The following is a 13647-nucleotide window of genomic DNA, read 5'->3' as shown; positions in this document are numbered from 1 at the left end:
CGATTCATGACTGTAGATGAAACTTGGATCCACCACTACACCCCTGATTGCAGCAGTCAAAACAGTGGACAATGCCCGGTGAAAAAGCAAAGACTGTTTTGTCAGTTGGGAAGGTGATGGCTACTGTTTTTCGGGATTCCTAAGGAATTATCATGATAATTCCTTGGGAATCCTTGAGGTTTGAATTGGTTCCACATCCACGGTATTCGCCGGACTTGGCCTTTTCTTGGCTTCTTCTTGTTCCCAAACTTAAAAATTTGCCTCAGTGGGAAAAAAATTTCTTCGAACAAGGATGTCATCAAGGCTGTCAATGACTATTTTCCACAATTTGACAAATCCTACTTTTTAGATAGGATGAAAAAATTGGAAACTCTCTGGACCGAATGTGTAGACCTCAATGAGACTATGTTGAGAAATAAAGGTGATTTTTTTCCAACAAAAGTGTAACTTTTTTTTTTTTTTTTTTTTTTTTTTTTTTTTTTTTAATCAAACAACCCTCATACAGAGAAATGTGTGATTCCCTTTAGATCAAGATATGGGAACCAAATATGCTGTATATATATGTATTGTCTGTGTTGATCTGAAGATGACCTCTCAGTAGTTTGAGTCAGGATATATTCTGAATCTGATTTCTTTAGATTGGGTCTAATGGCTATTATTGGACTTGTGTGATCAATATGTGTATTAGAGAGATTTCTTAAGCAAGCATTTAAATATCTATTTCTATTACAATTCTTTTCTTGTAGAAGATTATAATTCTTTAAATGATCATTTCAATAACTGTCCTGTTTTCCTACTCATGACCACTTCTAATAAACACTTTTGACCAGGCAGAGTATGTTTAAAAGTTTTAGTAATTTCAGCTTCCACAAGACCAAGAAATGGAACAGTTTCAGTAAAAACTGCTGATTAATCATGAATGGTTATTCTACGCATGCCTATAGAGCCTTGTAATAAATCATCAGATCTGCTGAATAAAGACTTGCAGGTTTGATTCTAGTTACCAATGACATGAACTTATTTACAGTCCTTTTTGCAATAGATTCAGAACTAGTTTATTTTTTGCACATTGTTATTGTGAATTTTGCAAACAGTTACAACAGTCCATGGATGTCCTGACCAAAGTTTCATAACACGACATTCTAATTCTCTAGAGCAAATTTCCTACTATAATTATTCCTAGACTCTATAAGTGTCCTAGAGTAAGAGCTAACTGCATATGCAATATTAATGCAGAATTAAATTAATAAACTGTTAGATATACTCTGCCTGGTCAAAAGTGTTTATTAGACACTTTTGACTAAATGACTAATTCATATGTTGCAACTTAATTAGTAACTAGTCGTGGCATTCTGTTCAGCACTTTTGCAAAATCTAGAGTATATTCTTTCCAGTCATCTACTTACCCTGGTATTACAACATAATAATTGATGTAATATTTGAAATTTATTAATTATTACTTTTTAACATCAATTTTAGAAATGTTTTTGATGTTATAAGGTTTATTCTGATTTTATGTGTAATCATCTTTGTGAATAACCTATATATTTCAGAAGTATTCCAAAAGGTATATTAAACTAGTATAATAAAATAATTTTCTGTGTGGTCATACTACTTTATGTTAATTATAGTGCAATTAAAATCAAATGAATAAGTGTCTAATAAACACTTTTGACCAGGCAGAGTATATCTAACAGTTTATTAATTTAATTCTGCATTAATATTGCATATGCAGTTAGCTCTTACTCTAGGACACTTATAGAGTCTAGGAATAATTATAGTAGGAAATTTGCTCTAGAGAATTAGAATGTCGTGAAATATTCCAAAAGGTATATGAAACTAATAGAATAAAAAATCTAATTTTCGGTGTGGTCATATACTTTATGTTAATTATAGCGCAACTAAAATCAAATGAATAAGAGAAGTGCAGTATGCTATCATCAGAATAAGAAAAGTGCAGTATGCTGTCATCAGTACAACTGACTGTGGATAAATTTCCAGTTGTAAAAATTTTCCAATTTTTAATTTAGAAAATTGTAGATATATAGAAGAATGAGATCATTCTGATTTTTTGTGTAATCATCTTTGTGAATAACCTATATATTTCAGAAATATTCCAAAAGGTATATGAAACTAATAGAATAAAAAATCTAATTTTCGGTGTGGTCATATACTTTATGTTAATTATAGCGCAACTAAAATCAAATGAATAAGAGAAGTGCAGTATGCTATCATCAGTAGGACTGTGGATAAATGTTCAGTTGTAGAAATTTCCCAATTTTAATTGTAGAAAATTGTAGATATATAGAAGAATGAGATCACAGAAATTAGAAATAATAGAGCTTTGCAGAACTCCACCTTTAGTTGTAAAGTTTGAGGATATTGCAACAACATGTATCACGTGAAATGTCCATCAAAAGTGAAAACTGGCAACTCATTTGTTGAAGTGAGAATACCAACAGCTTGATGGGAGCATACTTAGTAGGCCGGTGCATCAAAAACAGATGCCTTAAGGACATCGGTATTTATTTGATAAGACTAACTTTCCAGCCATGATATTGATATTTGCCCATTTGGAGAACTACATATAAGTAGAAAGATCCCATGTTGATCAACACTGGTTTGTAATCCCTTCTGTGACAACTTTTGGTATAGAAAGATTTCCAGGTAGTATAGACATTATGTGTTAATGGTTTTGTTTAACACAATTGAAATGAGAGATACTGAGCGCTGATAGATACTAATGGTATATTTCCTTCTTAGGAATGGGGTGAATATGGGCTGATTTTTTGGACTAATAGGTGTATGCACATGAACACACACACACTGATGTAGAAAATAGGAGACGATAGAATAAGAGGCAACTCTAAAATAAATCCTTGAGAAGAATTTAGATATACTATGAGGACAAACCATAAAGGGTTAAAATTGGATATCAGTTTCTGATATCCAATTTTAACCCTTCCATGGAAAAAGCAATCTGTTCTTAGTAGAAGAGACCACCCAGTGATGGTACAGTCCATTTAATCTCTTTCTCCTTTCCACCCCGCCTCTTTTTTTTTTATACTTCAAATATATCCTTGCAGTACTTTTGAGTCTTCCTTACTCTGTTTACCAGACCAACATCATTGGGATCTGATGCCATGTTTGTTCTATGGTGCAAACCATCATGGACATCTAAGAAGGGAGATCCTGGATATCCTAGTCAGTTTGGCTTGCCCTTAAGGATCAGTGGGGTTGCAGTGTCTCCTAGCCCATGATCAGCGGACAGAGTCCAAGGTTTGGTACATTGCTATATAGTGGGCATCTGTTTACAACTCTGTAGTGGATGGGATCTGTGGTGCTGAACCAAAAATCTCTCTGAACGTAAATTCATCCTTTTTCAAAACCGTGTCCAGGCAATTCGAGGGAAAAACTTGATCGCCGACAATTCATCTCGGAGACTATTCATCATGAGAAAATTCATTGCACGAAAATTCTTCGTGGATATATGTGTGTGGGGGGGGGGATTTCCCGTATGAGAAAGATTTTTTTTAAAAAATGAAATATTTTATATATTTAATATTTCGATTATATTTAGTTTTCTGAATATTTTTATTCCATATAAAGTTATTAATATTCTTTCGTACTTCATACTCTGTAAATGGAATATTAATTGTTACAGAATTAGGATAGGATGGTTAGGGAGAAATATTTAAGATTATTTAGGGATAATATTTATAGTTAACTATAACAGTCTCCCTATTAGGGAGAATAAAATATTTAAGAATAGTTAAGGAGAAAGGGCATAATATTTAAGAATATTTATTCTTCTAACCATTTACTATTTTTCTGTTCTGCACATTTAGACATCCATCCAAGTTTGATATATATATATATATATATTTTTTTTTTTTTTATTTCTACTAATTCAGAAGGTGACATGTTTCAGTTATTGAATACAAGTGTATTTTCGACTATTCCTGCATATGAAAGACATGTTGTACACTGCTATTTTTACAGAGCTAGTTTAAGATCATAGGTTCACTTTTGAGTAATTATATTAAACAAAATTATAATAAAATTACATAAATCTTATGTAAATCAGCATAAGCTAAATTGACATCTGCAGGTGGAATATTAGTCTTCTCCTTTTCTTTCAATACTAGTATTTTATAACTCTAAGAAATTAAAAATTTTATATTTAGTATTCTATACTAGGGAAAAAAAAAATATATATATATATATATATATATATTTTTTTTTATATATATATATATATATATATATATATATATAGATGAATTGCTACCAAAGTGAAATAAATAATTAATTACTTGTGAAATGTTCAAATATAAACTGTAATCAGAAATAACATGTCACTAACAACTGGCTAGGTTCTTCCACCAATGAGCTGTGGATTCGAAACTCGCAATGAACATGGATGTTTGTAATTGTTTTTAGGTTAGAGATGAATTTCGTCATCTGATATAAGACCACAGCATTGCTCATTGTAGGCCTGAAGTGGCTTGAATGGTTCCCATGTTTGGTCATGGAATTTGAGCAGGATTTCCGAACCAGGCTAAAATGAATGAAAATTACAACGAAACTGAAATTAGGAAATGCACCGATCAATAAATATATTACTTTCATTTTATAAGAATATAAATATTATGAAAATCTAATTAAAATCTAAACATTCTCTGAACATATTTTGTGAAATTTATCTTGAACTGCATTTACTTTTATATATTAGTATTAATTTTCAGTGAATACTCTTCGCAGTGAATTATCCGTGAATCTTAGGTTCAAATCCTGCTGTGAATTTGTAATTATGTTTATGAATTTCTTTGCACAGTGTGAAATCACCACATCTCTTATTGGAGGCCTGAAGTAGCAGATTTTAGTTTGTGCTTGGTCTCTAGATCAGAGTTTCCAAACAATTTAAAATGTAAGCCGAAAAATGCAAAAAAAAAGAAGTAAAATAAATAAAATTCCTTAGCCTGCCCATGGTGCTGATATATATATATATATATATTTTTTCAACCTTATGTGGGTGGGAGATACATTAAATAAATAAAAAATACAGATACATTAACTGATAGCAGAAGTAAGAAAAGGTATCCGCCAAACATATAAATACCATTGTTTCTCATTATCCTTGCAAGAGATGTAATGCTTATGGAGAAAAAGTTTCCATTTTTTTCATAAGGATTTAGAAGAATTAGAAGGATCTCCAAAAGCAATTACACTATCATTCTTGTGGTAATCATAATATCAAAAATTCTTTTGTTGTTTGATTGTGCTTGGGATGCAACCATGTTGGAATCAAGGGAAATGCAGCTGAAATGTCAGCTCATACGTTTCGTCATGTACTGCTTATCTATCCCCTATGCAAGCAAAAAACATTGAATTAAAACAAAGTTAATTATCAGTGGCAGTAATCCTGTCTGGATATGCACACAAGTAAACAGACAAATAAAGTGAATGATATTAAGACTGAAATTAAGCACTAGGGACGCTTAAGGGTCAAAGCTGTATAACTGAGAGAAGACCTCCACATATCCTTTAAATGAATGTGAAGAACTGATAAGGGCTTCTGAACTAACATCCAATCCTCACCTTCTCATGTGCTCCCTATTAGGTATCTGGATACTGAACGAACGAGGGTGGGCTAGCAATTTAGGATTTAGCTGACATTGTATTCTTATTGGCTTAAACGAAAATATAAAACAATGGTACAACATGACAGAATTTCGTGCCAGCTGTGGCATCACCTGGTTGAACAAGGACCCAGTTGTTTTCGCCAGGGAACCAGGGCGAATAGTGAAAACTCAGCCGCTGGAACAAATCCTAAAACACACCCCAACTCAACATCACCAGAGTTCTGTATTATCGAAATAAGAATCCTGAATGGCAAAGAAATGGAGCTAGCTGAGGAATTGGAGTGGTATTAAACATAATATCAGAATTGGAGATGTTAATGTCTGCTCTTTGCGTTATGCAGACAATGTTATACTTCTGAATAAATCTGCTACAAGTTTGCAAGATTCCCTGACTAAATTGAGTAACTATTGTAATAGATATGGTATGAAGGTCAGCATTAAAAAGACAAAGACAATGAAAATAGACAGAAGCATTGAAAATATGAACTGCATTGTGAATGGAGAACCTATGGAACAAGTAAAAGATTTCAGCTAATTAGGCATGAATTTTAGTGCCGATGATAAATTAAATATGGAAATAGACAACACAATCAACAAAGCTGGTATGGTAGGAAGTCAATTGAATAAATTTATATGGAATAAGAGAGAAATTAGCCAAAACACTAAATTAGCTGTATACAAGACAGTGTTCAAACCAATTTTAACTTTTTTCAATTTTAACTGGATCTGAGAGCTGGGTCAGAAGTAAAACACTTGATCAAAGACTAGAGACTGCAGATATGAGAGTCTTGAGAAAGATTAGGGGCATGAACCGATGGCATCAATGGCAATATCATATTAAAAACAAGTATATTAGGAAAGAACTTGACACTGTCATCATCCAGGAATTCGTTAGCAGAGCTAATCTCAGGTGGTATGGTCACTTAAATGGTATGTCAGGAAAAAGACCCAGAGGAAGCCCAAGATATAGGTGGATTGATATGGTAAAAAGGTAGAAATATAAGATCTGATAATGTTGGAGTCTTGACAGGTAACAGACTGATTTGGAGGAAAATTGTAGATAGGAAGTTAGTAATGCTGTAAAACTGTACGCCCCTTATGTGCACATGGTTGGAATTTGATGATGATGATGGTGATGAATTAAGCACTGCAATGTAGTATACATAGAATAATGAATTGGTACTTGGTTCTGCATTGGTTAAGTCATTTGATGACAGCTAGGCATGAATAATGGAACATTCCTATTCCCATATACCATATTCTGGTACAGTTCTAGGGCTTTACTGAAGAATGCTGTTTTCTGGCTGAGCTATATGCATTTCATAATAAATGCTGTTTATGTTTGGAAATCGCATCTCGTTTTGGTAGGTTTTGGTTTCTTGTTACCTAACATGTTATTTAGTTTTGCTATTTATAATTACCATTTGTACTGCAGTAAACTTTGCTGTGTCTCCGTATGACATTTGCTGTCCTTGTACCAATAAACAAGAAGAGAACTAGGGTGAACAGTGTACTACCAGAAAACTCAGAAGAATTTAAGGAATTCACCATCACTGTAAGAAGTATATCGGTGGAAAGAACTATACCTCTGAACAAAAAATTAGAATAATCAAAGTAAATGTGATGAATGATATGCAATTCTATTTTATTGCATAGGAAACAATTATTACCAAATATGAATTAGCATCATTTAAATCTACATAATATGTATTATGTAACCATGTAATATAGATTATAAAATGTTATTTTGAAACATTCACAAAATTAGAATAATTTTTAATGTGGTTTAAAATATTAGAATAGTATGATAATAAATGGGAAAGAGAAACAACATGAAAATTAGTACTTTGTTGCATCACCCTCAACTTTTATGACAGTTCGTGAACGGTTGGGCATACTATTTACTAGCAGTTCGGGTTTTTTTTAATCAAAACATGCCTATGTGGTCTGCAAAGTAGAAAAAACAAGTTTAATTTTGTCTCTTGGGACAACTTCTTGAAGATGTTTCTTCATAATTCCCCACAAAATCTCAATGGGGTTTAAATCTGGTGAGTTTGCTGGCCAAGGAATTACATTGATTTGCCTTTCTTTGAATCATCTAGTAGCGATCTTAGAAGTGTGACAAGAAGCTGAATCTTGCTTAAAAAGGAAATCACCAGCACATAAATTGTGGCCTCTCTCGATGAGTCTCTGACTCCCTGGAAGTTTCTCTTAATAATAATAATAATTATAAATCTTTGATGCTGGTAACATATAGTAGTCAAGAATTTCTTGGTACACTTTGGAATTGACTCTTTCGTACACAATACACAGCCTACCTGGACTCCCCGCTGTCATACTAACTAATAAGATGACAGAGGTTGCAAATTTCACCAAACATTTTATGCATTCTTTATCAAATGCTTCTTGCTTGAGATGCCAAACATGTGTCCCTTGATGACCATGAGACACACAAAACATACTTTTAACTCTAAAAAGTACCTTTTTCCAGTCCTCTTGATCCCATAACAGTATTGCACTCTAGCTGCCTTTTGCTTGGAAGTCATAAGCTGCTTCGTCTTAGGCACACATTTCAAATCCAATTTGTGAAGTCATCTCAGCATCACAGATTGAGACACACCCATACCTGGTTCTTTTCATCTCCTGTGAAAATACCTCAACTTATTCTTAACTGTGATCATTATAAATGATTTTGTTTTTATATTGTAGATTGTTTATCAGGGAAATATATATATATATATATATATATACACACACACACACACACACATACAGTCATCCCTTGAGTTAGCAAGCAAGTGTATGATAAACATCTACAGTGGTAACAGCACTTTCAGCAACTACCTCCCTTGGTAGTTGGCACATTTCTTCAACAGTTCCTCTGTTGATTTCGCATTTGAGAAATGGGTTATTTGTGTATTTATCGTTAAAAATTTTGCGATGTTTTGTGCAACATGGCCCCTACATGCACAATCAAAAAACCTAATGAAGAATCAGAGGAAAAAGAGACGAGCAATTGATCCTGAAACGAAGTTATAAAGCAACCTAAAGCTAGTAAGCCGGTCAATGTGATCGCACATGACTTTGGATGGTCTCATTCTACAGTGACAACCATTTTGAAAAATAAGGATCAAATCGTAGAGGCTGTCAAAGCATCTGCTTCCATTAAATGGACTATAGTTACGAAGCAATGACAAGGTCCTATCTGCGATATGGAAAAGCTACTTGCATCATGGATGGAGGACCTGAACCAAAAGCGTATATCCCTTAGCACTGAGACCATAACTGCTAAGGCAGTAAGTCTCTTCAGCATGTTGAATGCCTGATTATGACTATGAATTCAATGCTTTTTCTGGTTGGTTCATGAGATTCAAGCAACGTTTTGCGCGCCGTAATGTGGAAATGTATGGAATCTGCAAATGCTGAAAAGGCTTCCAAGGAGTTTGTGGAAAAATTGGATAAAATTATTACAGAGGAAAATTATTTGCCATATAAAATATTTAATATGGATGAGACATCCTTGTTTTGGAAAACAATGCCCGAGCAGACATTCATTCACAAAAAGCTAAAATCTATACCTAGTTTCAAAGCTCTTAATGTCCGTATTACGATTCTGTTACGGATAATATAAACTGAAACCATTTGTGATATGGCACAGTGAGAATCCACAAATCTTCAAAAACATTATGAAGCATACTCCCAGTTCAATATCAGAGCAATAAGAAGTTGTGGATGACTCAAAAATTGTTTGAGGATGCCTTAATCAACTGCTGGGGGGGGGGGGGGGATAAAAGCTATTGTGTGAAAGAAAATGTAGAATTTGAAATTTTACTAATTCTAGATAATGCTCCAGGTCATCTGTCTTATAGCAGTGATCTTCACCAAGTTCAAGGTCATGTTTCTCCCTCCTAGCACTACTTCATTGATCCAACCAATGGGTCCGGGAGTTCTTGCAGTGTTTAAGGCTTATTATCTACAGAGAACTTTTTCACAAACTATTTCTGCTACTGAAGGAAATGATCAGACTCATGCAATTCTGGAAAACATTCAATATTTATCATTTCAAATTTGGGTTACTTCGTCCCAAACTACAGCAATATTAAAAATATTGCTCTAGTTTGGGACAAAGTGACCTTTCAGAGTATGAGTGGCATATGGAAAAAGACATTAAAAAGGTTTGTGTATGATTTTGGAAGTTTGTAATAGTAGGCCTAGCAAACAATCTGAATCTCAAAGTTAAAGATGACGACATAATTCAACTCATAGAAAGTTCCCCTGAAGAGTTAACCAACGAAGAATTTGTTGAACTGGAGGAACAACTGTTGCAGAAGAGGAAAAACGAGAAAAGGAAGAGGGAAAAGAGAAACAGGAAGATTTAGTTAAACAATTTACCTTGAGGAGTCTTGCAGAAATGTTCTTTGCAGTTGGCGATGTTCTCAAAATGACAGAAGACATGGATCCCAATGTTGAACGCTACTTAATAATAGAAACGAAAGGACACGATGCGTTTGCTTGCTATGGACAAATTTATGATGAAAAGAAGAGGAATATGCAAAGCACATTGGACATTTTCATCACAAAAACAAAGGTAACACTTCATTACCTTCACACAGAGAAGGTAATGAAGATGTGATTGTGGGGGAAGATTTGGATGATTATTCTCCTGTTCTATAATGGCAGTAACACACAGTACAGTTTTATAATAAGGTTTAAAATTAAATTGACAGTATACTAATTGCAGTTGTCTCTAACCCAATAACTCTGTTGATTTAATGTATTGACTTATGTCCTGCAGGATGGAACGGAACCCAGACTCAATTCGAGGGATGAGTGTATATACATAAAAAAATAACTCAGTAAATTTTCATACGTATAGGAATGAGTGCTTTGTAATTTGTACTTTAAAATCTACCTGTAATATGCATGAAACTTTGGATGTTAATTGTAGTGTGTGTGTGTGTGTGTGTGTGTGTGTGTATCAAAGAGAGAGAGTGAGAATTAAGCAATGAATTTGTATTCTTATTGATTGCTGCAAAAATGTGAATTCAGTAATTTTTACCCTTTCCCTAATTCTTTTACTTGTTCCCTAATTGTTAGGGAACCAGTAAGAGATATTTGAATATTTCAATGGATATTTCAGCTCTCTCGAAATAAAAGTGGGTGTATTTAATATATTTCTAATGAGGAAAAATTGCTGCATTGCTCAGGGTGCAAAGATGAGTAAAGGAATGAGAATGTTTTTATAGATGCTTGAACAGATTTTGAATGGAGGAGTGCAAATTATGGATGTCAGTTTTGGTGAAACCTGTGAAGAGACTTGGAGTAGAAGGTAAATTGGATTACTGATAATGGCTTCATTAATCTGGTTATTGACCTCTGTTGAAGCAACAAAAAACACAGTCTTCATTGTTTATTTCCATTAATATACACATATTGGCTACTGAATTACAAACCTTTATGCAGATGTACATAAATGACACCTACCCAGTGTATATGCAAAATACAGACACCTTTTTCACCATGTTCTCTAGGCAACTATTTAAGAATGCTGATAGTCAATAATCGTTGGTAGTGTTGATCACAATGGGAAAAAGAAAAGATCTTTCAGAGTTCGATAAAGGATGATTTGTGGGTGTCCATTTGGCTGGAGCCACGAATTTGAAAACAGCAGAGCTGATTTGTATCTAAAATAGTGAGATGTGTTTTAATCATTGGAAAAATAACCCACATTGCTTGTCTAAGAGGCATAAGCATGTCCTAAAACAGTCTGTCGGGTACAAGACTGCCATTGTCTGAGAAGGCTTGTATGGACAAACATAACTTCCTTTGTGCATCAATTAACCAAAGCATTTAATGAAGACTGTTCCTGATCCATATCTCAACAAACTGTGTGCAGGGAATTGAAGAGATCAGTATTGGAAGTCGCATGCCTATGTGGAAACCATTGATTCCTGCAAATAACCAGAAAGTTCAACACTGACTGGACACTGGAAGAATGGAAACAAGCAAGTGATCCAATGAGTCATGGTATACTCCTTGTTCTCTGCCATTGTTAGGCAGAGAGTTTGGTGGGAGCCATATGACACAATGAACCCAGCATGCCTAGTAAATACAACTCAAGATTCTGTCAATATATCATAATAGGCATGGGGCATGTTGTTATTATGGAACAGGTTCATTGATATTGCTGAAAGATTGGGTGTCCTTCAGAGGAATATGTGAACATTGTAGCTGATCAAGTCCATCCTGCAATGCTGACTTTTAATCCAGCAGGTAACAGGTGTTTAATGGATGAAAATGTTACAGTCCATCACACAAGAATCATTCAGCAAGTGACAATGACCTCTGCCATTCTTTCCCATCACAAAGTCCAGATCTGAAACCCATTGAGAATGTATAGGCATTGTTATAAAAATAGATCCGGGCGCAAAGTCCATTTCCATTCATATCAGCCAGTTAAAGGACTGTCTGGTGAATGCCTAATATGTTGTAGGCATAGATGCAATCCAACACTTTGTGGAATCTATATGCCAAATCGCATATCTGCTGGAATTTGGACTAAAGAAGATCCAGCACGGTAAAATAAGTTTATAATTCAGTAATTGTTGCTTTTAGTATAATTGAATGTTTTAATTTATTTTTTTGAAATTCTACTTGATAAATTTCTTTTGTGTTTCTACCTAAGAAAGTTAGGAACTTCGCATTTGATTCTGTCTATAAAGTACCTTACTGAGACCAAAAGAATACTTAACAAATTTTCTTCAGAATAGAAGTGATATTTTTGGACTTGGGCTGGTTTACAGTAGTTGCTGTTCAATATTCTAAAAACATATTGGAGAGAATGTTTACAGTAAATTTTATATTTATATTTCTGAGTATTTGCTAGTGAAAATATTATCAGTAATTATATTAGTTTCAGCATACATCTTCAAATCATGCTGTTTTTCTAGGTGACGTATTGCTCTTTTTCAAACTATATGATCCTAAGAATAAGAGGATTTCCTATTGTGGACATATATATATGCCTATCAGCGCCAAAGCTAGTAAGTAAAGAATTGTTTTGTTTTGTTTATTTATTTTTTTATTTTATTTATTTTTTTTTTTATAAACAGTTTTTTAAAACACATACAGTGTAATTTTTCCATTTATTGCAGAAGAGTTGGTTCCTATATTGAATGAAAGAGCAGGTTTTCAACTTGATACAGATCTTGTACTATATGAGGTAGGAAAGTGATTATAACAATAATGGTAATAATAATTCTGCTTTTTCATACACTAGCAAAAAAATTAATCTGAGTACTCACATTTTAAAGAAAGTTTTTAATTTTGCAAGAAAATCAGTACAAAAAAATTAAACTCCAACTTTACCTAATGATATATGTGCTCCCCTGTTCCTAATAAGTTCATTAATTTGCTTAGGCATGGACCCTACCAATGTAGAACACATTTTTCTTATTTCTGCATCTTGAAATCATATATAAGTTATCCTTTGTATCACAATTTAATTTTCCAAGTCTCTTTTTTACCATGGCCCACAAATTTTCGGTTGTGTTAATGTCAGGAGAGTTAATTTGATGTGATATTTGAGTTACACTTTCACGACATCTGGTATGGAGGGTGATCCTGTTGGGACGCGAGTTCTTTGTCTTTCTAGATCTGTGAGACCAGTTTTTTCTCCAATATTTTTATGTATTGGTTCCTTTTCATCATAGTTGTCATACTGTCAAAAATTATCCTGGACTGTCATGTGTAAAACAACCCCAGATTGTCCTTTTAGCTGGATGTTCAGAAGATGGGAGAGAGAAGTCTTCTCAACCACTGATTTGTGAACATAGGGTACTTGCTCTCTTTGGACAAAGAAATGGCTCGCATCTGAGAATATGACCTTCTTCCACTTCTCAAAAGTCTCAACTAGCTGGCAAGTCTCTATTTATGTCAGACAATCTTGGATTTATTTTCCTTTTATGTCAGGAGAAAAGGTACCCGTCTCCTTAAACCCCTT

General features: G+C 33.8%; 1 protein-coding gene across 1 annotated transcript in view; it reads left to right on the top strand.

Annotated features, from left to right (window-relative positions):
* Nucleotides 1–13647, top strand: part of Usp7 (Ubiquitin-specific protease 7) — a 747694-nt gene that overhangs the window by 460451 nt on the left and 273596 nt on the right. Inside the window, exons 20-21 of the mRNA XM_090397965.1 lie at nt 12596–12688; nt 12800–12867. Coding sequence (XP_090254091.1) covers nt 12596–12688; nt 12800–12867 — 161 coding nt within the window. The remainder of the gene's footprint in view (nt 1–12595; nt 12689–12799; nt 12868–13647) is intronic.

The sequence above is a fragment of the Typopeltis vanoorti genome, chromosome 9 (assembly GCF_054136105.1).
Source record: "Typopeltis vanoorti isolate ZY-2024b chromosome 9, IOZ_Tvanoo_1.0, whole genome shotgun sequence".
Taxonomy (NCBI): domain Eukaryota; kingdom Metazoa; phylum Arthropoda; class Arachnida; order Uropygi; family Thelyphonidae; genus Typopeltis; species Typopeltis vanoorti.
Note: the sequence above shows the minus strand (reverse complement) of the source record. Positions and strands in the feature narration are given on the sequence as shown.